This window comes from Bombus terrestris, chromosome 7 (assembly GCF_910591885.1).
Source record: "Bombus terrestris chromosome 7, iyBomTerr1.2, whole genome shotgun sequence".
Classification (NCBI taxonomy): Eukaryota; Metazoa; Arthropoda; class Insecta; order Hymenoptera; family Apidae; genus Bombus; species Bombus terrestris.
The window spans coordinates 15,001,443-15,026,930 of record NC_063275.1 but is presented as its reverse complement, the minus strand read 5'-3'; the positions used below and the strand labels follow the sequence as shown (position 1 = coordinate 15,026,930).

At 34.9% G+C, this 25,488-nt stretch overlaps 3 protein-coding genes across 10 annotated transcripts in view; 1 reads left to right on the top strand and 2 right to left on the bottom strand.

Moving 5' to 3' along the window:
• Positions 1–1,897: 1,897 nt before the first annotated feature.
• On the bottom strand, positions 1,898–6,826 carry LOC100646108 (polyadenylate-binding protein 2-B). Of its 5 annotated transcripts, none has more exons than XM_048407700.1 (7): positions 6,506–6,676; positions 2,946–3,082; positions 2,737–2,851; positions 2,555–2,622; positions 2,224–2,465; positions 2,048–2,140; positions 1,898–1,969 (listed from the first exon to the last, which is right to left on the bottom strand). In XM_048407700.1, the coding sequence occupies exons 1-7, from the start codon at positions 6,531–6,533 to the stop codon at positions 1,936–1,938; spliced, it is 717 nt and encodes a 238-aa protein (XP_048263657.1). In that variant the 5' UTR covers positions 6,534–6,676; the 3' UTR covers positions 1,898–1,935. The 5 variants fall into 5 exon arrangements, with proteins under 5 accessions (XP_048263657.1, XP_020719247.1, XP_020719248.1 ...); XM_020863588.2 differs by lacking the exon at positions 6,506–6,676 and adding an exon at positions 3,666–3,816; XM_020863589.2 differs by lacking the exon at positions 6,506–6,676 and adding an exon at positions 3,658–3,806.
• On the top strand, positions 4,083–5,383 carry LOC100645632 (magnesium-dependent phosphatase 1). 2 transcript variants are annotated; one of them, XM_048407701.1, is made up of 5 exons: positions 4,083–4,298; positions 4,392–4,446; positions 4,520–4,741; positions 4,819–4,931; positions 5,176–5,383. In XM_048407701.1, the coding sequence occupies exons 1-5, from the start codon at positions 4,253–4,255 to the stop codon at positions 5,181–5,183; spliced, it is 444 nt and encodes a 147-aa protein (XP_048263658.1). In that variant the 5' UTR covers positions 4,083–4,252; the 3' UTR covers positions 5,184–5,383. The 2 variants fall into 2 exon arrangements, with proteins under 2 accessions (XP_048263658.1, XP_012165704.2); XM_012310314.3 differs by having other exon boundaries at positions 4,819–5,383.
• Positions 6,827–7,381: 555 nt separating the features above from the next.
• Positions 7,382–25,488, bottom strand: part of LOC100645523 (discoidin domain-containing receptor 2) — a 159,842-nt gene continuing 141,735 nt past the window's right edge. For all 3 annotated transcript variants that reach the window (XM_048407694.1, XM_003396603.4, XM_048407693.1), the window contains exons 13-16: positions 22,531–22,731; positions 21,306–21,398; positions 14,413–14,554; positions 7,382–13,883 (exon numbers count right to left, since the gene is read on the bottom strand). In XM_048407694.1, the coding sequence (XP_048263651.1) occupies positions 13,533–13,883; positions 14,413–14,554; positions 21,306–21,398; positions 22,531–22,731 (787 nt within the window). In that variant the 3' untranslated portion in view covers positions 7,382–13,532. The remainder of the gene's footprint in view (positions 13,884–14,412; positions 14,555–21,305; positions 21,399–22,530; positions 22,732–25,488) is intronic.

Genomic DNA, 25,488 nt, shown 5'->3' with positions numbered 1-25,488 from the left:
TTTTTAACCATAATTATATTATCAGCCTTTATACTATACCAAAAAATATTCTAAAATTATTATTGCTATTTTATAATTTATTAAAATCAATTTCTAAATTATTAATATACTTTTTTGAATATCGCGTATACTACAAAAATTGTTCTCTCTGTGTACAATTTAATATTATCTTAACATATTTAATATTATTATCATCTTTATTAACAGTCACAATTATATTTAAGTAATATAAAATTGAGAGATAATCCTTTTATATATTGTATTAATTTGTTTTAAGTAGGAAAAAATCTAATTTTAAATGCATTATAGTCTAATATATTGAGCTAAATACAAATTTTAGCAAATAATAACAATATTTGAGTTTTTTTACAATATGCTAATATGTCAGGTATAAAAAACAAAAATTACATTTTAAGAAATTTACTATAATTGTTACAAAAAGAAAGATAACATAAGTTACGGATGATATCTTACAATTATTTAGATATGCATGAAAAGGAATGACACATTTTTTATTTTGTAATAACCCAAGATATAAACATAAATTTTTTCAAAATGCATAACAGACTAACAATTACATTTCTTTTGTGCTAAAATAGTATTTAGTATTTATAGAATTGTATATTTATGCATATATCCATATATATAAATTTGCGTGTGTACGTATATATATACGTATGCATTTATGTTGCACACATACATACACATGCGCGCTCATTTAATCAGTGCATTTTTTTTATATGTGTCAATATAATGTTATTAGCATCCCAGTGTTTTATATATTTTTGTAATCTAAACAAACTGAAGTTGTTCAGAACTAATAAAGGCTGATACTACGAAATTGTTTGGATTTCATTGTAAATTATGAAAAAACACAATTGAACTGCAATTGCAAATTATCGCTGATCTACATTTGTAATTTTTATATGAAGATTTGTTAAATCAAATATGAATAATTGTGCCCATCTTTGTCCAATCTTTTTTTTTTTCTTTTGACATGAGGTTTTTTCTTTCTCTTTTTTTTCCCATCGTATCAGTTTTTTTTTCTGTGGACATATCATAAGAATTTACTTAAACACTTTAACTGCATGATAGTGTAATGCGTGTTCATAGAAATATGTAAGTTTTGTGTAACCTAAAAATAAGATATGCACAAAAACTTACAATATTTAGTGTTACAGTTCACATGGCCATATTCTATAAGTCTATAATATAAATATGAACACCACTTATTTATTTAAGAACAGCATAATAAAAAAAATAAAATAATGTTTCAATATAAGTGTTTCTTCTGTTTTTAATAATATTTAAAATATGGCCAAGTGTTAAGGATGAATACGAATTTCGAGCACATTCCTAAGGAAGCTAATGTATCTAGATATAAATTTTATAATATCCACTGTAAAAGATTGATGGATACACTGTATAGCATTTTTAATATTAGATTATTTGATGTCATAAAAAGATTTACAAGATTTGTTAAATTATATAGATACATCAGAACATTAAAACAAGGATCTAGTACATACAATAACTGTCACTGGAAAAATAATAATTTTACATTTATTCAGGAATGGCTAGTGAATATTATAATAGTTTATTTTATCATTTATCTTAGTATTTATAATTTTGGAATAATATTATTTTTGACATTTATTATTTCACCAGCTTTTCCTATAAATGCATTGTTCTATAATACATACATTAATTGTTCAAACAAAAAGATCTTTAATTTTATAGTGTGATTGTACAATACAAAATATATCAGAAATACCTTCTGTTTAATGCATGTAATTGTTTTATGTATAAAAATTTATTATACTTTCGTCAGATACTTTATGTTTGAACAATCACACAAACAAAATATCTCATAAATCACAATAATATAAAAACTTACCTTAATTTGTCAAATTGCAGTAAAATACATTAAAACGGTCAATACGGCATGTAGTATCCTCGCCTATAGCTTCTATGTATAGAGAATATTAAAAAGAAATATTTTATTTTGTTTGAATTATAAATAAATATATTTAATTCTACAACATACCTAGGTCGTCTTATAGGTCTATATCCAAAATATGCACTACCACGTATGATTCCTCTGGCTATACCTCGGTAACCTCGTGCTCCCCGTGGCCCCCTTAAAGTTATTTAAATATATTGTAGTTATTATATTTAAGAAACATATAGATATAATATACATGTAATGTATTTTTAAAGCACCTATTTGTCACTGATAATCCAGGTCTATTTGTTCTTTTAGGCATTACTTTAATTTGACGTCCTCTAAACATAGATTCATCTATTGCCATAGCTGTTTGTACAGAATCACGTTCTGCAAATTCTATGTAAGCGAAACCCTTGGGATGTCCATCAAATTTATTGCACAATATTGTTACTCTGTTAATACTGCCACAACCATGAAAATGTTGTTCTAATTCTTCTGCTGTGGCGCCGTAATCAACCTTTAATTTTGCGTAGTGTATATTAATTAATAACTTCTTAATGAAATAAAAAGTCGTTTATTGCAATTTGGATGCAACATTTAACTTACATTACCAACATAGATGGACCTATTATCAACTTCCATTTTGTCTTCGAGTGACATATTTAATGGACTTGCTAAAAATTAGACAAAATATTATGTAATCATTTACAAGAAAAAAAAATGTTCATGTACAAAATTATAGCATTAAATTTTGATACACGCTAAATTTAATATAATCTATAACTTACTTATTCCGGGTGGACTACCCATATTCATTTGTTTGTCCACTTCAGATTGTAATTGTTTTAATTTTTCTGCTTCTTCCTCCATTTCCCTAACACGTGCTTTAATAGCCTCTAGTTCCTATAATTAAAATATAAAAAAAAATTTAACTTATAAAGAAAATGTAACAAAAACATTTGTCACTTATTTGTCATAATAGAATAAAACAAGCTACCGGATCATCAATATTTGCTTCATTTAATTCACGTTTTACACCATCGCACTGCATAATAGCATCTCCATCTTGACCATTTTCAAGTCCGTCTAGACCATCAATATGATCAGCAGCTAAAAGATCTGATTCAGACATTTCTGCAATAAAAATATAAAATACTATTGATACATAAGATATATAAAGATATAAACATACATATAAAGGATAGAAATACTAGTAATAAAATATAAATATTTTTACTAAATATGGTATCATATACTTTTTTAATTTAGATTCAAATTAAACGAATAGAGGTTAAATTAACAAATTATTATTAAAAAAGGGTAAATAAAACATTCTATTATATACAAGATATATTGCATACATCAAAAATAACTATAAACTGAAATTACTGAGCAATTTACAATATCAAAAAATTATTCAAATTAGCAATATAACATACCAAAATTGTTTCAGATGTGGTATAATATAAAAAAATATATTATATTACTTTCCTTTCTTCGCTCTTTTTGTTTAAATTAATGTAATTATAAAATATATTCGTATGATGATAAATATACAGAAAACTAAAATCAATTTAAGCAACAATACAATCTGATAAAAACAACTCGAATAGCGTGCAATGTAACAAAATATACGTAGGTAATCCTTGCGATGTATAAACAATATATAATACTTATTGTTGTTAATTATACAAATAAATATAACGTACGTGTATACCTTCAGACGTTGTTGTTTAAAATAGTAATTTTATGATAAATTTAATAATTATTTTTAATTAACACTTCACGATTCCACAAATTCGCTAAGTGTGATTGACGCTACTACTGAAGGTATATACAAGATACATAAGTTAGAAAATCGCCTTAACATGTATTCCTTCTATGATTGGTTGCAACGAAATACAGGAATTTAATGTTATTGGTGGAAATAAGAGATTGCCGCATATATGAAAATCTAATGATCGTATAAGACTGTTTTTATTAAAAATACAAAGTTAATCTTAAAAGAAATAATATTATTTTCTTATACATGAAATATAATTTTTATTCTCTTTATATAAGAAACAATTTTTTAACAATTGCTAGTACTTTACTATACTACTAAGTATTACTCTAGTCATGTTAGCAATATATGATCGTAGTTTTTTTACGTATATAGAGTTATCACCTTGATATCATCGTCAATCTTAAATAAAAATTATATTTTAAATATATATAATTTATAGAATTGCAGATATTCTCTCAATATTATCTATGCAATAATTCCAGTTTAAGGTTATAAAAAGTAAAAATCAGGAACAAAATATGTGTAAAACAAACTGTAAACCGAAAATAATTATCTTTGACTTAGGTTAAAAACTTTTTCTTCTTTTCTTATTTTTCTAATTGTTTTCTTATAAAGAAATTGGTATTTTATTAAAATAGTAATTTAATAACGTTTCAGATTATACTTTATGGCCATTTTGGGTTGATACTCATGTTATTCCTCCTTTTAAAAAGTGAGTTCAACTAACATAATTTTAACATATATGATTTTATCATTGGTGAAAATTTCTATTGAATTCGTTTAAGGAAAGGAAATAATGTAGTAGATTCTCGTGGTCAAATTATTCAATATTACAAAGAAGTACCTGATGTTTTAAAACATTTATATGAAGAAGGATATGAACTTGGTGTTGCATCTCGTACATCAGAAATACAAGGTGCTAAACAATTATTAAATCTGTTTGATTGGGACAAGTATTTGAAATATAAAGAAATTTATCCAGGATGTAAAGTAACTCATTTTTCTAAGTAAGTGTCAATGAAATTTCAACTTTATTTGTTCCCATTTATCTATGAAAAGTTGTTTATAAATTATTGTTTTCTAGGATTCAAAAAGCATCAGGAATTGATTATAAAGATATGGTGTTTTTTGATGATGAAGATAGAAATATTGTTGATGTGGGTAAACTTGGTGTTACTTGTATATTTGTTAAAAATGGTGTGAATCATGCACTTGTAGAAAGTGTTCTTAAAAAATTTTAATTTTTATAATTATAGAGAAATGTATATAATAAATAGCTTTATTTTTATATTTTATTGCACTAAATATTTGAGATTAAAATGCTTCTAATTTATATTTAATACCAAATTCATGTTTTATATATCTAAATTTGATTAATCATTGTAAAATAATATTGTAAAGGGCTATTAATAACAATATTATTGTTGTTATTTTGATTTAGCATCATAAAATATTTAGCACAAGAAATCTGAGGAGTTTGAGAACATGTAGTTTTCAATAAATTTGTTACACAATCACTTGATAATGATGAAGATAAAAGATCTTTTAAAGTATTTACATCAAAGTTTTTAAATGGACATCCTCCTTCATACATGGGATTTGATGTATTCATCTGATAACATAATAAAAAAGGATGAGTTTGAAGTAGATATCAAATTTTCTTGATATAAGAAAATATTTCTTACACATATCAACTCGCAAGTAGGAGATTTATAATTTTTCCGAGATCCTTCTAATCCATAAAGGTGACGAATACTGTACATAAATTTTCGTTCATTTGATTTCCAATTATGTAAACAACTAGAAGAACAGGAATGAGGTTTAGAATATTCTTCTTTCCAATAATTTATAGCATCCTCTAGTTTCATTCCACCATCTTTTAAAAATAAACTATAATAAAAACGAGCATAGTGACTAAGTCTATGTGTCGTTCTTAGTTTTGTGTGCAGGTGTTGCATACAAAGTGGAAAATTTTTTATTTCTATGTCTATATTTTTTTTAGTTATATTTCCATATTTGATAGATATTTGATTTTCTTGCAATATTTTAGAATGAATTTTGTAATATAAGTAATTAAGTCTAATATCCTGATTTATAATATATTGTGCTTTTGATTTCATGCATATTACTTCATTACTTATGTAAGTGTAAAACAATGATTTTAATATTTTTTTCCATTTGGAGCAGTATACAATAGCATATCCTGCACTCAAGTCTAGTTTTCTTTTCTTTATTAAATCTGGTACTGCCTCATGTCTCACTTGAAAAAATAAAAATTAACGTAATTTTCAAGTAATTAAATTAGAAATATAAGTTGATCTATATATATATATATATATATATATATATATGTGTGTGTGTGTGTGTGTGTATACCTTTAGTTTTATGAAAATCACAATCCCCTGTATGATTTTTTGATACAATATGTTTAAAGACAAGTGGTTTTGAGAAGAAACTACATATATCGATTAATGTTCTATTAATCAATCCTTTTTTATCTTTAAGCTCGCCTAATTGATATAAAATACTCTTAAATAGCCTATATAATTGTCTTGGTAAAATATAATTCAGCCTAGTTTGGAATAATAACGTTTCTCTGATAACCCAATAATTACATATCTCCTGTGACACAGATGCTAATAATCTAAAACAATAATTTATATATTGCAGAATTGCTACATTAAATAATGAATTAATAAATTATATTAAAAAACCTCATAAATTTGTATGTTTAAAGATTAATAATTATTGTAATCGCGTGAAAAACTTACCGCAATATAAAATGTCCAATTTTATCATATACTGAATTTTCTAATAAATACTCAAAATCACCATTAAATTCATGAGGTTTACCCTCGTACAATAATTGTAAGTATTCTAACCTATCAAGGACGCACTTTTCTATAATATGAAATGATATTTGCCCTGTAGGAGTTTTAATATAAAACATTTTTTAAATAAATAATACTTTTAAAGATTACTATTTTTTAATTACAAAACATTTTTGTATCTGAATAATTGCTAACGTTAAACATTGTTCAAAACTATTACGTCCAATTATACTTGAATAATCAAGACTGAATGTCACATATAAATTTATTTTATTGCAATACTTAAGACATGATCTTTATATGTTTAACATACTTTCATAGTTATATTCTGAGTAAATAAATAAATTACGATTACATTTTCATTGTTTCTTTGTCAATCTAATTTTTAAACAATGGTATTTTAATATTTTGTAATTCTTTTTATGACTACTAAAATTGTATGTTTCGTGTTGTTTATCCACATTTAAATTCATTTTTTAATTTGCTATATAACATTTAATTGAACAAAAATATTATACTTTTCATTTCAATTCAATAACATGATAGATTTATGAACATCGTGTGATTTGAGAACACCTGTCTTTTTTAACGAGATTGGTGTAGTCATTTGAATTATATATTAATACTGAATAGTATAAATTACTTTCATCCAATGTCTAATAATACTATATTGAATATTTGAATACAATTTATATTTGGATATATTCAATGCTTACTTTGTAAAATTAAATAGATTGAATACAAATTTTTTTTAGCAATTTTTCAATGCTTAATTTATCTTAGGAAGAAAAGGAAAGGCAAAGAATTACTAAATAGTAGGTTTTCGTTGAAATGTGTAATATTGTTTCATTTGACTGTTCGATACAAATAGGTTTTATCGTTGTGCTTCCCGCGATTTCCTGCTACTTGAACTTACAACGTGTACTTCCGTCTTTATCGACACATACATATAAGATATACGAATAGAATTATCTTACGCAAGACTTAGATTACCGTCAATAACGTTTAAGTGATAGTTCGCACTTAGAGGCAGACAGATAGAAATAGAAATAATACAATAGTCGACAAATAGGTTTCATTTATAACAATGTACAAACGTACATGTAATTATAATAGAAGAAATAAAAAGGACATTATGTTAAAGGTGCATGTGGAAACATTTATTTTTAGGGCGCGAACATTTCAATTTTTTTCCTTTTTTTTTTTTAATTAAAACATAATTTAGAACAACACGTTCTTTGTATGCCGTGTTTCTTTGTAAAAGATTTACTTTAGTTATTATAAAGTGTCATAAATGACTAGTTGGATTCTACACCGTAATACTGTACAGGGTTTCTCAAGTGTCGAAACATTTTCTTCTAAAATTCCGCGACAATCTTGTGTTCGTATATAAGTTAATATTAATTAAATAATTTACATGATAACAGAAAATAACTTTTCTCGTTAATCAGACATGATAAATTAACGTTAAGATTGTTTATTATGTTATATTTATTTAATACCTTAAAAATTTGTAACGAAATGTAAGATAATTATTTTCTATATATATATATAATAATAATAATTATTCTCGATCGGAATTTCAGAACAAATATGGAATGGAGTACCCTATACACATACGTGGCTATTGAGTAACATGTATACTTTTATGATTTGTCCCTTAAATTGTCACCTGTATAGTACAAATAATTCCTAGATCGTTGTACATTGGTATATTACCAGTTTTCCAGTGAAATTTAATTACATTTTCTCGCTCGCTTTCTTATCACTAATTAAAATATATATATATATATATATATATGTATATATTATGAATACCTATATATATATATATATATATATATATAATTCCCTTTACATAGTCTAATTATATCAATTTTGTTTAAGCTTTATTAGCCATAGACAATCTGCTTGGTATTTACAGAGATTAGATACAAAATTATAAACAGTTCTTAGTACAAAATAATTTTATGACTATAACGATTAAGGTTTAATAGCATAGAGCAGGCCTAGGCAACCTTTCACGGCCTATTAGCAGGTTTTCTCTTTCCTTCCCACTCTTTCCCTCTTCCTTGTTTTTTTTTCTTCTTTTTTTAACGTGTTAATGATCATAATCATTCAGATGAAACATTTCACATTTACCAGATTCGCCTGGAGTGTGATATTTACAGATTCTGCAATATTAAGTTCCACTTTTTACCAAATACGCTTAGTTGCCAGGAAGAACATCACCCGGCCGACATCAGATTTCATTATAATGCTAACCGATGACGAACATTGCCTACCAAATGTTTTGTAACAATTATTCGGTATCTTTTGACAACAATAAAGCAAGGAGAACTATCTTATATTATTCTTATGCCAAGATAGAACCACAAGAAATGATTCAAGTCGATGAAAAATTATTTTCTAGATGAAATATTACAATACGATATCTGATAACTTTTTGGTAGTTTATTTAAATTATTGGTTGTTGAAAATTATTGTCCCACGAAGAGAAAAATGCAAGATGAATCGAAAACTGAATGTATGATGGTATGTTATAGTGAAAAAGCCAGAGATTGCCTGTGCCTGAGTAGAAGATATAGCTAGGTGAGCTCTGCACAGTCTTCCGTGATTACCTCTACATTTCTCTCAATTCCACGTCAGATTAACAATCGGGTGTGCCGGGAATCTGATTCAATAAGACCACAGTTAATGACGCTCTTTTATCTTTGCGAAATTATAAAAGAAATTTGCTTAAAACAGTTGAAACTATGGAAAGTTCGTTTTACATGATGGAATTCGATAACTAATTAACAAATTCGTTGATGTATTTGTCGTAAAAAGAGTTACAGGTCTTAGTTGTATTGATGAAGATAAACAAGAAATATTCAGTAAACATAGACTGGAAAATTAACCCTGTCAAATTCATATATTTAAGTTCCTATTTCAGTGTACAATAAATAATCTGCGTTAGCTGAGTATTTTTTGTTTATTTTTTGCAAATAACGTAATAAGGATTTGCTTCAGCAATGCGGCTCGTTTTAAATGAATTAAATAAATTAAGTATTGGAAAGTTGCTAAATAACTTTCATCTAATTTATTTAATCCTGTTCTCAACTCGTAAATATTTGTGCACCTTCGATAATCTTGTATTCATTTTTAAATCGAATGCTTGTTAAAACGATCACACCTTTTCTGTAAAGAAATGTTATCTTTAGAAATTTTAGGATATGTTTGTAATAAATATAATATATAATAAATACAGTATAATTAATAAAATATTATGCGAGTATCGATATACGAAAGTTATTACAATTCGGCCACGAGATTAAATAGGAATTTCTTTTCTTCAATACTTAATCCATTAAGTAAGTCAATAATGGAAAAGTACCCTGTATAGAAATCTTTTGCTATTTCGTACCATGCAAAACGTACTTAAATAAACGGGTTGAAGAAAATGCAAATAAATACTTTGCAAAATCTAATATAAAATTCGTCGTGGACTCGGTTACAGTAGGAAATTGGAACGAAACGGCAATTCCACTGTTTACGCAATGCTCTTCTCATTGTCAATACTATTTGCAATAGCACCAACATGGAAGATTGAGCGATCCCGGAAGCCTTGGGGCTTAAGCGTGATTGTCGATCGTACACTTGTCGAAAAACATTCGTTCAAAGGGAGCAGAAGAGAAACGAAATTAGTTATCTTCATAAAAAATTCGACCGATTTCCAATTCACCCCGTTAACTGGGATCGTCGAAATCAACGTAGAGCTCACGAACCAAAGTGACGTTCATGAAACATTATTAGGTTCGTTGAAACGATTGTTTTCAAGCGATCGATGTAACAATGATGGAGAATATCTACTGACAGAATATCTTTTCGAAAAGGAAAGGATCAACCTTTAGAAGCACAGGAGATAAGATTCGCTGTCGACAATGTCGTTAAAATAATTGCTATATAAATGGATTATCTTTGTTCTTCGTTTTAATAGATTTCTTCAATGTTCTAATTCTTAACGATCTTTGGAAACAATACTAAATTACTCGAATAATGTAGGACAAATATTTGAATAGAGGGAAGAACGTGCAATTTGAAGAAAATTTTGTGTTGAATCTTAGGAGATCAGAAGCGAATCTACATAATTTTTTATGAAGTTCTCTTAAGAAAACTTCGTTCCTTAAGCTATCTTTCATCAGCTGATATTCATTTTTAGTTTCTATCAATAAAGATAATTCTGTCAGTCGACGAAATTGAGACAGAACGCAACGTAAGATAAATAAACCCCTTTACTACTGAGATTTCCGAACCGGTGTAGGTACAGGTAGGTACGTAGAGATATACTAAATTATCACATGAGTAGACAAGTGAGTTACTCGTTAGCAGTAGGGGCAACGATACAGCCAAAGGCAGCAATATGCTTATATCGATGAATCTAAACGCAACTATGATTCGTTTTTCTGATGTCACATGCGAGTGACGGCAGTTTCTTTTCAATTTTTTCTTTTTTTTTTTCTTTTTCTTTACTTTGACGCTAATGAAGTGAAAACTATGAATTCGTGTGAATCTCTATTTTAACAAGGTGCCCGATTTCAGTATAAAATTCTACACTGTTAAACTGTCCTACGTTATCAATACGGAAAACAGTGTCCCTTAATATTTCTTTTTTTTTTTTTTATTATCGATAACATCGTAAACTGATCTACGCTTGATTTGAATTTATATTATGATTATCTCGTATATTTTTACCCTTTTTTATTTTCCACTTCTTTCCTCAACTCTTTGTTTCCTTTGTTCAACGACAGAGAAGCAAACTTACGAATATGTTACGTTTAAATTCAACGCACGTACGATTTATATACGAACGGCTATGTCTCTGATATATCTACTTCTTACGCGGCGTTACATTAAGATATATAAATAGTATTTTTAATGTTATAACGGTAACATCACCTACTTACTAGATATTGCGAATGCTATTAATAGTATTCATCTTGTATAAATACATACGGAACATAACGAATCGAATGATTAATTAGTTGAATGTCGTGAGAATAGCATCGCTAAACGAACATCTGACTTGGAAATCTTATAAACTCGTCGTTTTCTTGTCCCTTCGCATTTTTATTTTCTTGCTTCGTTCCATTATGAAACCAAGACTCCGATATGTTGATAACGTTCCAGACTTCACACCGAAATACTCTGTTGCTATCCTTAGAACGACCAATTCCGTTGGTTTCTCAACGAAATCGTGTTGACGAAAGAGACAAAAAGGAACACGGTTCCAAAGACGACACGCAAAGACGAATTGCTTGTACGCTCGTCGTCGTCGTCTCGTTCGCGTTTGTCTCTCTCAGCGCAATGATAAACGTCTCCTACTTCTCGATGTACGTCTATATGTACAATATACTAGTTCTTTTTTTGTCTTTGTATTGATCCCGCCTATCATATAAAGTTACAATTATGATGTGTCATAGTCATGGTGAGAGTCACCATTTGTCAACAGCGAAATATGTATATCTTCGTGAATCACGAATTACATGATATCGCCGAGCTCTCACGCGAAAATTGCTACTTCGATACATTCGCCGAGGCTAAAAACTTTGTTAAATCTTTTTCAATCTACAATTCGATTCTCTGCTTAATAACTTAACGATTTAGTTTCGTTCCTAAATATTATCCTAATTTTAATGTAATCCGACTGAATACAGAAGCCATAAAATAATACCATGGCGAATCTTTCTAGTTTACGATGTATGCGATGAGAGCCCTATCGTGTACGAATTACACGAGAAGTTCGATAGTTTTCGTTTGCTTTGTTCGAAGCAAAATCCTATCGAGCTGCCTAACGATTACGATAAATTTACGCACGATGAATTGTAACCACCTATACGTTCACAAACACACGCATTCATACTCGTTTTTTCATATGTCATAATCTTTTTTCCCTTTGTCTACTCGATTGACAACCCACAAAGGAGTTTGATACTTAGTTACCATATTGCCATACAATTGCAATTTCTTTCCTTTCCCTTCTCCTGTTCAGCCATTTTCTTATTTTTCTTTTATTGTTTTTTTTTTTTTTATAAAGGAAAGACATGTTCCAAAGGGTAACTTCTAATATTTTAAACGATGAGTATCTTTTATTTACCTCGAAGATATAGACGTATCTTTAAATCCATGCAGGAATGTTCACAGCTGTATTATAATTACACGATATTGCTCCTAAATTTTCGACGATCATATCGAGGATCAACGGATCGCTCGAGATCTTTGCGTCTCGTGCGTGAAACTGTCAACAGATTTCGCGCAGTCCAACCAACAACTTCGGTGAACAAAAGTCGCCTCGCGTTCTCTTCGCTCGATTGTCGAATTCACAGTTTTACATTTGTATTCCTTATATGCTTCTTACGTCTAAACAACGGTCTCGTCGAATATGCTCTCGCGTCTAGATCGTCTAGATCGTCTTTCGACGAATCTCGCTGACTTATGTACTAAGCAAATACGATATTTCCTCGAGTATCTTCCTACTATTTCGACTTTGACACGGACAGTCCTTTTATATCTACGACAGTGCTGCGCGATGGATTATTCACATCAGTTTCCCTGAAAGTCGTTTCGAAGTCTTTAACGCCCCTACGGAATATCTCTTCGTATCGGCATCGTTCGAAAGAACTGTTTCGTGGAATAAATTATGTAAGCAGCCTGAAGAGTTCGATTTCGTTGCCGGAAACCAAGATTGAACCTTATCGTTGTATCTTCTTCTTCGATGTTTCTATACCTTTACGCGTCTCGATCCTTCGTTCGAGTACATCGAAAGCTTGCCTCGTCGAAGAATTCAGAACTTTGTTCTCATGGTTATCCAATGTGGGTAGACGGCGTCTTCGACCAGCCCATGGTCTATGTTCGAGCGTCGTTTAGCCGGGCACGCGTGGCAACCGCCACGAACCATGTGCTCCTCGACTTTACCGGACGTTCAATATCAGGACGTGGGCGCGTAGCCGAGGTTCTTCCGCTGGAGAAACATCGAGATCTCCCGGAAGGTCGGCCTCTCAGTCTCCTCACGTCGCCAACAATCCAGCATCAAATCGTAAATATCTTTCGAGCACGCGGTCGGTTGCGGTAAATAGTTGAAAAGGTTATCGGTATTCTCTTTGCAGCCGCTGTTCTCGCCATCGGCGTCGGTACACTCCGTGGCGCGATGCAATCGTCGCAGGCTCTGGACCACTTCCTCGTTCGACAAGTGCTCGTAGGGGACCCGTCTGCCCAGGTTCAAGATCTCCCACAGGGTCACGGCAAACGCCCATACATCGCTCTTCGTCGTGTACTTGCCCTGTGAACGATCGTATCGATTATTGGTTTCTTCTGGTTACAAAGAATTTGGTTGCACGTGATATTGCTTAGATTTGATCTTAGAAAGCTATGTATGTTTGTTTTCGAGTTGAGTTTAATCGATAAAATCTTTTTTATATCCATGTCACGACTATTAAAATAAATAGCAATAAAAGTAACGGTAAATGGATTTTATCGTGCGTAATGAGAATCGAACATTTTTTAAACGCTCTTTTGATATTCAACTCGATAATGCTTAAAACTAGATATATAGAAAACATATATGTATGTATGTAATAAATAAAAACAAAAGCTGATAACAGTAAAAATTAGTACGAACGATTGCTTAAAGATATTTTTAAATGGTCATACGATAAAAAGATATAGTTGAATTATACAGGCATATTGCGACGATTCGAACTACAATAGCTTCGTATATCGGTCATACACGATTTGTAGACAATTCGAAAACATGCATGCATGAGGCAATGTATATCGCGTTCGATTGGTATCGTTCGAATAAAGCTTACCAGGAATATGGATTCCCAGGCCATCCAGCGTATCGGCAGGGGTACCGTGCCATCGACTTTGTAATAATCGCTCGCGTACAATTCGTTGTCCGTACCAAAATCCGAGATTTTAATGTGATAAGCTTTGCCCACCAAGCAATTCCTGTAATCGAAAATCATCGTTATCGATGAACGCGATGAATCGACTGTTCTGCTCTACAAACGTTCCGATCTGCGCCACTTAATTAACTTCCGAAACAACATCGAACGAGCTTTTATCGTTATTATCGCTATTGCTAACGATCATCTAATTTACCGCACGATAACTGCTTCCATAGGTTTTTGATTCGTGTTATTTCGTCCGTCAAATTTCGTTTCCAGCGCGTTTCACGTGGACAGGAAATGTTGATCGGCTCCTGTGTTTCGTTTGTAGCTTTCGCTTGCTAAAAGGGTGCAGTTTTCTCTGTGCACCTCAAAGGGGAAACTTGTATCGAGAACACTTTGGGAATGATTGTAGGCTCGGCCGCAGATACGTGAATCAGTTTCGACTTCAGCCGGAGAATTCGAATACTTTTCCGACCGATTCATTTCGAATGAAAAAGGCACGGTTCAAATCGATCTCTTGTCGGTATGTGGGGTGCATAGCGTGGCCGCCAATCTGCATACGCGTACGCATTCTGTGCATGGTAGCCGACCGGAAGCAGGAATGGCTGCCTGCAGGCTGTATTTGCACGTACGTGTAGATGAGCTACGTTTCCTGTACAAGCACACGCAACTCTACAATCGAACGTAACGTTGTGGCAAAGTTTACAAGCGACCGGCTGGATCGTTGAATGATCATCGTGGATCGTTATGAGACGGGATAAGGTTCGCGGTCGTAAAAGAATGCGAATCTAAATACGAACGTATCGTGTTCTATCACGTGTACACGTTTATGTATGTACTGTATACATTAGCAGATTTATATACGTTTGTGTATGGTTGTATGGGTGCTGCTATAATTCTAGTTTATATATAATATATAATTCAGATGCTGGTTTAATTCTAACTGGATTTGAAACGAGTTGTGCTTAATTATGTCTCGACCTATTCCGAAACATTGAATGCTCCATTGCTTGAGATAATTAGCGAGGTTTAAGATAGACTTGAACGTTTAAATTTGTTATTAAACGTCTCGTTTCTATGGTATTCGGGGATGGAATGTTTCTAGAAGAATAAAAACTTAAGAAATACCAAGTCGCTAATTCTTGGAAGCAGCAAATTCTGTAATTAATTCGCCGTTTGTAATATTAGATTCCCATTAACTCTAAATCACGGAGGTGAATTCTCCTTTCATAAGGCTTTCAAGAACGAAGTTAAGGGAATCAGGCTACGGAGAAGTGACAAGAACGTTGTCACGCGATAACCGACGCGAATTACAAAGTTCGCCCATTAATAGAAATGAATCAGTTGTGTAGCGAAGTTGCACGATGGTCGAGCACATTCGTATACGTTTCTCGTTGTTGCGAAACGGTGTTAATTCGGGTCTTCATAGAGGACACTCGAACACCGCGAAATATCCATCTAACAGCATTCCATTTTGGTGTCGGTCGGCGGACTGCCTCCTGCTTTCAAAGACGAACTATAATTCTCGCCGAGACAAACGAGCAACTGAACGGTATTTGAGTATCCAGCGCTATCGAGTGAATGGAGTCAATTAATTTTGACGGTGGAACAAAGCTTCAATTTGCAGCCAGAACCTAGGTAATTAGCCGCACTTTATCGATCACGTTATTGGCTATAGTATGTTCCTGGAGTACACGGATGGCGGCGACGACGACGACGACGACGGCCACGACGACGGCGGCGACAACGATGCTGACCTGATCCACGGAAGTCCTGGTTCAGAACGTTAATGCAATAAGCAATGTTCACTAGCCGGATCCTATTGAGCCTCTGTGTGAATTATATTAAGTGGAAGTGTCTATCTGCAGATACCAGTATGTTTGACTCGATTATAATTGGATTTCGCGACAAGCGGCGATAGCTAACGACTGACGAACCAACCTCAAACCACTGATGTTCTAATTCGAACTACTCTATTAAACTGTACTCCGTTGCTAATTATATTTTATAAATACTGCTCGCGAGCTTTCCACACTCTCTGTAGACTTTGCTTACGATTTTTCGTTACTTAGGTACTACTCAGTCCCGGTATTAAGTTATTCATCAAAGAGGGTCTTGAAATATTCAGGGGGACCGTAATGCGCGACAGAAGACTTCTTGCTCGAGTTCAGACGAACGAATCCTCCCCGAAGACAGAGGGTATCTACTTTTCCTCGACAACTCGAGAAGAGTCACTCGTACGGCTATTATCGATTGTCATTGCGTTCAAGTGTCTTCGGCGATGCTCTTGCGTTAGTCGTCGAGCCAAGGAGTTCGAAGGCCCTGTGTGCGATCGGCCGGACTTCGACCTCGTGATGTCTCGACGCCGTCAGATCGAAAACCGAGTAGCAGAGGTTGCTCTTGTCGCTAGAAAGAGGGTGATGGGAGAGGTGAATGATCTAAAAAAAAAAAAGAGAAAGGAAGCGAGTAAGAGAGGAAAAGAAGAAAGGGACGGTAGGAAGATGTGGGAGGTAGAGAAAGCTATTCTCTACATTTGTAATCGAAGTCGGAACAAAGGAAGAGCCACGCTTAGTCGGGGTTGGAGTACCTACATTGAGTCTTCTTCGTTCTCCATAATCGAGCTACACGTTCTTGCGGCGTGTGCGACCACTATTGCCGTTTCTGGTAACACCATCACCATCACGAACCTTCACCATCGCTATTGGTATTGCTCTTATCCTGACGACCACATGGAACCATTTTGTGTATGTGTATGCTTGTGTGCTGCTCCTTTCTATCGTCTTTCTCTTTATCCTTAAGTGTTTCACTCATACGCGCTTACTCATATACTCTCTTATATCCCGATCACACGCACGTTCTTCCTTTCCTCCGCTATTATAGGCGCACACGAATATACGTACGTATACACACGTCTACACGTACAAAGAAGAACCCTTCCGTCCGTTCTCGTCCTTTTTTCGATCGTGCCAATTGAATTGCATTACCGTTTGATCAGCGATCGATTCTTTCCTCTTTTCCACTTGGTCCGGCTCCGAGAATGACTTTATACGGCGCGCACTCGCGAATAAAATAAGGTGCCAGGAGAAATTGGCTGGCGAGTGTTAGGATAGGCAGTCGGGGTTGCGGAGCTTCTCCGACACCGGCGATACATACGTGAACTCGCCCCTTCCAATTGATTCTTTCCCTTTTACCTTCACTCAGATTTTCATCATGCTCGCTTAAACCTCGATTGATTCCCAGCGAGATTTATCTTACCCTCTGAAAAGTACTTCAAATCTCGGGTTTCAAATTCGAATATGAAATATTCTTTCTTTATATCTGACTACAATATGTTAGTCAATCAATGTTATCCCACGCATAAGACAAAGTTCGAAAAGTAACAAGTCATTGACTATGAATCAAGAAGAGAACATGTAGGAATGTAACAGAGGTATAAAGTTACCTGTTCTTGAAAGAGAATTTTTATAGACGAAGATTATAAGCTTTGGATTACGAGGTTCGTAAGAGGTCTGTAATAAGCTGATCTTTTAATTCCTCTTTCAGGGCTACTTCAGACTTCACAGAAAGCAGTTCCTTTTTCACGATGCGAGCTTAATTGGTCGTGGCACGCGATGCACGCGTGATGTTTCGATGGACGGAAGGAATCAGGTTTATAAAAGAGAACGAGCACAGGATGGGCCACCTATCGTGGACGTTGCTCTTTCAACGCGTTACAGTCAGCGGAAGAATTTACGCTGCGATCATGACGAAATTCCCGCAGAATCATATGTTTCGCTGGAAATCGTCGGTTCATCGCGTCAACGCCTATCATCCGGACGGACGTTTATCTACGGCATTACGTTTTGATTAAATTCCGGGCCACCATGAAATTCTGATTCCTTTGCAAATGGATTCACCGCGTTTGCGGCTGCTCTCCAGTTACATCGTGCGACAACAGGTCGTTCACGTTCGACGACCAGCTCGGTAAAAGCCGGTTAAATATTTTCGTCGAACGTCCTCTCGCCGCCTCGTTACGAATTCTCGAAAATCGAACGAGTCACGATTCGGCCTGATAAAATTTAACGAGTCAAATTCATCGAGTTATTTACAGTTATTTTTCTCTTCTGATTTCGAGCATTGTTACCTTGTTAATTGAATTTTGCATTGAATTTTCCATTGAAATATAAATATTTCAGCCGTGGTCAAATAGGTTAAATGGTAAAACAAAGAATGGAAAAACATGTGACGCGTGTTTAATTGTTTAAGAAATACTTCAGTGGGCCACGAATTTTGTTTGAACGAATTGCAAAATTCTATTTTATGAAACGTTCCTCGTTAAACATTGCCCAACGAACCTGTAACTTCGTGTTTTCGTTAATGTTCAAACAGAGCTCGGTTATTTTCCGGTTCTCCGTTTATTCGTGAAAAGTTGAAATTCGTGTGTGACGGATCTTGTGTACAGCTCTCTCGCGATCACGGATATCGCATGTTATACGCGAAGATTTAATAAAGCTGATAGTAAAATAACTTTAGTTTTTGCAATTTCACAACAAGAATCTTCTCTTTGAATCGACAAAGGGCCGTTTAAAGCTTTGTGGCAACCGAGAAATACGTTTTCTTTCGTCGGATCGTTTGAGGACTCGGACTGTACGAACTTTGATGTTTGGAATTTCCATCTTTATAATTAACCTACGTCGTAACTAAAGAAAGAAGAAGAAAAATACAGGAAACATTATGCTTTGCATCAGAAACATTGGACTTGCGACCGATAATATGAAAATAATTAAATATCATTTTTCTAAAGTCAATGTTAAATTAATTGTTATCGAAGCATAAAAGGAAATAAAAATGTCTGATGTATTTAGGGAATGGCGCAGATGATGATGAGATCGACTTAAATCTGCTTCTAATAATACTACGGAGAGAACGTACAGGAAGCGCATCCTGGTATTCTATTAAGATTTACGAGCGATCGTTTGAGAGACACTGGTCAACCGGAAACTAGGTTCCACGTGTTGTAAGAGCACCGCGGTTAGCGTGAATATGTATGTAGAGCACATATGCACATATGTGCATCTATACTTCCCATCGATTCAACGGGGATGGCCATTGCATTTCAATAACAGGAACATGGATGGGTTTCGTTGCATACCGGCTATACATATACGCTTTTGTCTGTGAAAGTCAAGGGTTTCTGATCCTGGATATTATACGCCTTGTGCGAGATGTCAAAGATCATCCAGTTCTATTGGCCAATAACAGAGCATTTGTTAGTCTTTAGGATTTTCTCCGAAATTTTTAGCAAATCTATTGTATCGTCGATATCAATAAAAATAAAGTAAATACCTATATTAAGTGAAGTAATTTTTTTTTTTTATGAAATACAGTTAGATATAAAATATATTCGAGCAATTTTATTTCGGGTCGATTAATTGAAAAATATAAATATAGTGGACTATTACTATCACGTACTGGGCGAGGAACAATATTGGCGAAATTGAATGACGCGTGAAACACATCGAAATAAAATTGATCGCACCGATATCGAAACGTTTCGTAGAATTGGGAATGTCCCATATTACGAAAATACTCTTTTTAGGGGGTGTCACGCTTGTGCACTCTATAAAAGTTTATCGAGCCTTCCTATCGAATCGAATGTAATTTTGATACTGGTACGTTGCTAGGAGATTCGTGCTGTGATAATTTCGTACGACTGGAAAGTTACGCCGGATTTTACGAACAACCAGGTCGAATTAATTTATAGTTGTAATAAACCGAGCAAACAATTTTGATGTTGACGCATAGCCGATAATGACTGCAACGTACACGTTTAATCGTTATTCCACGGGAAAATAAACTACCGTTCTTGCTATTTTCCGCTCGACGTATCGCTAACGAATCGCTGATTTCCCATGTGGTTTTGCGGCTTCGTTTGTTTTGGGGGCTTATGGAAATGCGCTCTGGGAAAGCTATAATTTAATTTCAACTTCAGCGACAAACCCCGATATCGGGTTTTCGCTTTCCTGCGAACTGATGCTTATCACGTTCCAAAGAACCACTTCTTTAAGCGGTGTTTATTTCTGACCATTTCGTTAATCGTCAATTCGTTCAATTTTATTTTTATACTACATATCAATATTTCCAGAATGCCTAGAGGCATATCAATTATACAATTTCTTTTATAAACATTGTGGATAAATAATACAAAAGTAACTTTCAAAATTACGATACACATCTTTACCGGTACAAAATAATAATCACGCTACTGGAATATTTTGTATACAAGTATGTGTAATCATAGAACAAGGAAGTAAAATTTTCTTAGCTCGCATAGTGTCTTATAGAAACGAAATAGTGGGTGAAAAACTAGAAAATGCCATTCGGAATCGAATGTAAGTACGAAAACACAGGATTATATTCCAAAGCGAAAGCTACAGAAATTCGTCTTCCTCTATGGAATATCACATCACGGTAATCCTTTCAGGAACCTCGAAAATTGCTTTCTCCGTATTCGTAGCTACATCTGTGTTGCGCCGACGCGACGAGCGGTTAAAGGGAAATGAAATCGCGAAGAGTACGAAACAGCTTGATTAAAGGACGTCATTTATACGCATTCCCTGTTGTATTCCACGGGCTAGAAGTCGAAACAACATTTACGTATCTCTCTGTCTTCTCTCTTTCTTGTCGACTCCTCCTATTTAGAGTAACAAAACATCTGCGCTACGGACGAAACGATGATAGTTTGGATGTGCGCCGCTAAGACGCGTTTATCCTCGTGGGAAAGAGAGATCCGGCCGGATACGTTCGCTCGAACTTCTCGTCGTACTCACCTAGTAGCCAGATCCCGGTGCACGAAGTTCAGATTCTCCAGGTACCGCATGCCCGACGCGATTTGCGCCGCCATGTAGATGAGACAGTTGAAACTGAAACGAGGAAAGCGGCGTGAGTTGCAAGAGGACGAAGTTAAGGCGTGAGACTGCAAGCTTTTCAGAGATGGGGTGAGTCAAGGAAAGAGGGAGGGGGAGGGTGATAGGAAAGGCAGATAGAGGAACAGAGAAGAGGAAGGCCTGGTTGGTTAGAAAGAGACGGATGGGTTCGTCGGAAACGACGGAACGCGAAGGGGGTTGCTGACTGTACTCGAAGGCTACGTCGCTCACGATTAATAAACGCTTCAAACTCCAACCTGCGCGAAACTTATTGGGTGTTAACTTCGCGACGCCTCGCCACAGCGGATGGAACTAAACCACGAGTCTTGCTGACGAACGCCGATGTTTCACCGGAGGAGTTATTGAAATTCTAGCGTTTGATTAATTTTCACGCGTTGCCTCGACGCTAGCCTCGTAGGCATGGCATCAATCTCACTGTGTACTTGCGAATCCGGGTCAATTCTCATACGAAAGTTTCGTAGGATCCGAACGATATTCGTTACAGTTTCTGATGTTTTATTGCAGTTTCTGTACTTGTAAAGTGATATAACGTTGGTGAATACTGTAAAATACGACGTGTAGTTATAAGTATAATATTTAGACACTTGAAAAAATGAAATTACGCGAAAGTAGCGTAAATACTATAGATTATGTACAACGTGGATTAAGATTTTACTAGAGTTCGATGTTGTAGATGGAAAGCTATTACACAGACTAATCTTCTGGTTAAAGTACTCATAAAAGGCTCGAACCTCCTTGCTGAAAGTTTGATTGTACTTGAAAGTACCGCTTACTCGGGATACCTGCAAAGGGTTCTAACCCACCTTGTGAAGATTCGAATCTACTTAAAAGTATTTTCTCTTTTTTCCGAAATCGTCACTCATTGGATGTTTGAAAGTACGCAGATAGTTTCGATTTTACTATTTGAAAGATATTTCCAAGATCCCATCTCTACTTGATGCAATTTTTATTTACTGCCTAAAGTTTATTAGACTGTGATTTCATTTTCTAAATGCTGTAACGAGGTATTCTACTTCGGATACTTTTCATACTGTTGCATATTATTCGCATTCGGTACACGAACATCCGCGGATGATTGGTTTTCTAGCGTCGTTAAATGGATAGTTACCTGAGCGTTTTGACACCGATCGGCATGGAATGGGCATCTTCGGCAGTGATATGCGTCTTGAGGAATTGGCAGAGATCTCCATGTTCCAGGTACTCCATTACTACGCAATATGGCTCTTCGCGGCAGCAAGCACCCAGGACTCGGGCGATATTGCGATCCTCTAGAGCTGCCAGGATCCTGACGTCTCGTTGGAAATCCATCCTTAACAGATCCATAGGATTTACTAACTCGTGACTTTATTACCTACGAATATTTGGTTTAGATGATTCGATCGTTCGACAAAACGAAACATCTGAATTCCAATTTCTTTTCTGCATTCTAACGTGTTCTTTTCTTAGGTAATCTTGTTACTTGTTATCTTCTTCAAATTTCTATCGCCAAGACCCATGTACATAAACAGAAATTCCGTACGATAAAAAAGAAATAAAAAGAGGAAAAAAAACAAGTATAAACGTAGAAAACCGTACACAGCGTCCAATTTTACATCGACCCGAGGCAACTGGAAGATTGTTAAAGCAAATGGAGCCATTGCTTGGCTCGGCAGTGTCCATCGCGCGAAATAACCGTAAGATTTTCGAAGAAAGTTTCGGCGTTTCGTTTGTATGCAGGCACCGGAGGTAAAACGAGCCCAAGACGTAGCCGTGTCGAAGGAAGCTCTGCTTTTCAGAAACGCGGTAACAAGACGCGTTTCCACGCAGCATCGTTACTTCAGCCTTACTTACGATCGACTTGGTAATGGCACTCTCGCGTGATAGCTTAATGCGGCCGTTAACAAAACTACGTGGCTCGTATCGATTCTCCATAAACTGCGAATTCTGGTGCGTTCCATGGTCCTGACACCTCGGAACGTCGCGTGGGCGACAAATATATCCCTGATGGGGCTAAATTGTAAGCGAAATAATACGTTGCCCGTCTCGATGTCCGTAGGTGGAGCGCGTTAATTGCAGCTTGTCCATCGTTTTCCGATTCTCCTTATCAAATGTCCGCGTGATCAAGCGTCCAGGGAACGTCGTTACGCTATCTGTTCCGCAGGGATAAGCCTAAGAGGCGCGATTCATTTTTCGAATGAATATTCATGGAAGATAGGCAAGGCAAGAAATCGAGAGATAAAAATATTGGCGAGTAAAGAAACACGGATATAATGAGAAGTGTCCGAACAAAGCTGAACTACAGTGGTAATATTGCCTTTGACCTTGCAATCGAGTTGAACGTAAAAGTAAAGCTACGTTGAAAAATATTATTTCTAAAAAAAAAAATTGGATTTCACAAAATCGAAATGTTCGAACGACTCTGTGTTTGTTCGTGAAAATTGAAAGCATTGTTCGATGGTTGGAGGACCGAAGTTATACATATTCCCCGAAAAATGGCCGCGATTGTTAACGGAGGGAGAAAAACTCTCTTCAATAATGAACGAAACACGAAACGATGGAACGGTAAAAGGGTGCTCAGAGCCGGGAAACGTGAACGCGATTAAATCATATCGCGTATCCGGGATCGAAGAATTCAACGTGCTGTTTTTTAACGAGAATATGACCGGCAGAACATTAACCGGCTCGTTATTTAACGTTGTTTTGAACAAAGTGTACGCCATCAAGAGAGTCGATACCTGTATGTATCTTGATATCGGCTATAACGCATAAAACATTCCTTATTTGTTGTGAGCAGGATCTTTCGTGAACGTAGACCAGTCGTCAAGAGCGAGCTGGTATTCTTGTTGCGTGTTTGGACGAGAAAGTTGAATTGGTTGGATCGTTAAGAGACCATCAAACATTTGCAAAGTGAAAGCCGAAGAAAGACGAGATTTTTTTGTCTTTGATGGTGAGATCACGTGGATAAGTTGAAAGCACAAGGTGGAAGCGCGAGGTGGAAAAGGAAGTGGAGCAAGTTCCAGTCACGATAGGGGCGCGATAAGTCATCCTCGCGGTGGGAGACTTGTTGCGTGAGCAGACGTTCGAAGAACCGTGGAAACCACGGAGGAACCATGGGTCGGATCGTTTCGTTTTTTATTTACGACGCTGCGTGCGCCGCTGGTCTTTGAATCACCGATATTTACACAAATCACGATAAAGCGGAACGACAAGAGTATATTAGTAGAAACGATTGGTATACGTGATAAATCATGAACGCGATTACCTCTGTTGATACTGCGAGGAGAGTTTCGAAATCTATTGAGTCAGCTCGAAAGCGAGGCAGTGATTTTCCCATTGAAATTGACATGTTGCCGTGTTGATCATTGGTGAGCGACATTGGCAGCTTTGATTAAGTACGTTCTTCTTTTATCATTTTATGCTACACGCTTACCATTTTTTATATTCATTGAAATGTCCCAGTGATATTAATGGGTTATAAATGATTACAGAATTATGTGATCTAATTGAAACCTAATCTTAGACCTATCGCAGTCACGTACGATTGGTTGAGATGTAAAGAGAATGTAGTATTTCATAAAAAAAAAAAAAAATTGTACGACGCTAAAGATAAAGAGAAACAGCGAAGAAGCTTTGCATGTAAAATACCATTCTAAAGAGAAAGATATTACACCGCGTCGAAGCGTGTGCTTTAAGACGCTGGAGCAAACTGTACGTTAGTGGAGCACTTTTCCCAGGATCTCCTCGCTAAAAGCTCAAAGAAGAAGAAAAATCTTCTACGAACTAAATAGACTACGTAAACGACTCGTCTTTCGCATCCTTCTTGTCATCACCCGTGCGACATCATCGAAATTAGTTAGAAACTAGAACGTCACGGTCTTAAAAGTCTCGAAGGCGAATCGTTTTTCCGTTCTCCTTTTCAGCAAGCATCAGATAACTCATTCGCGACGATGAAACTTTCCTTATCCCCTCCCTTGCACAGAGTTTCTCGGTCACAAAAGCTGCAGGGAGCTGCAACGATGTCCGATGGACGTTGTTGATATTCGTTTCGGAAGAAAGCTTTGTCGTCTGTCCCTGGTGGATTCGTTTG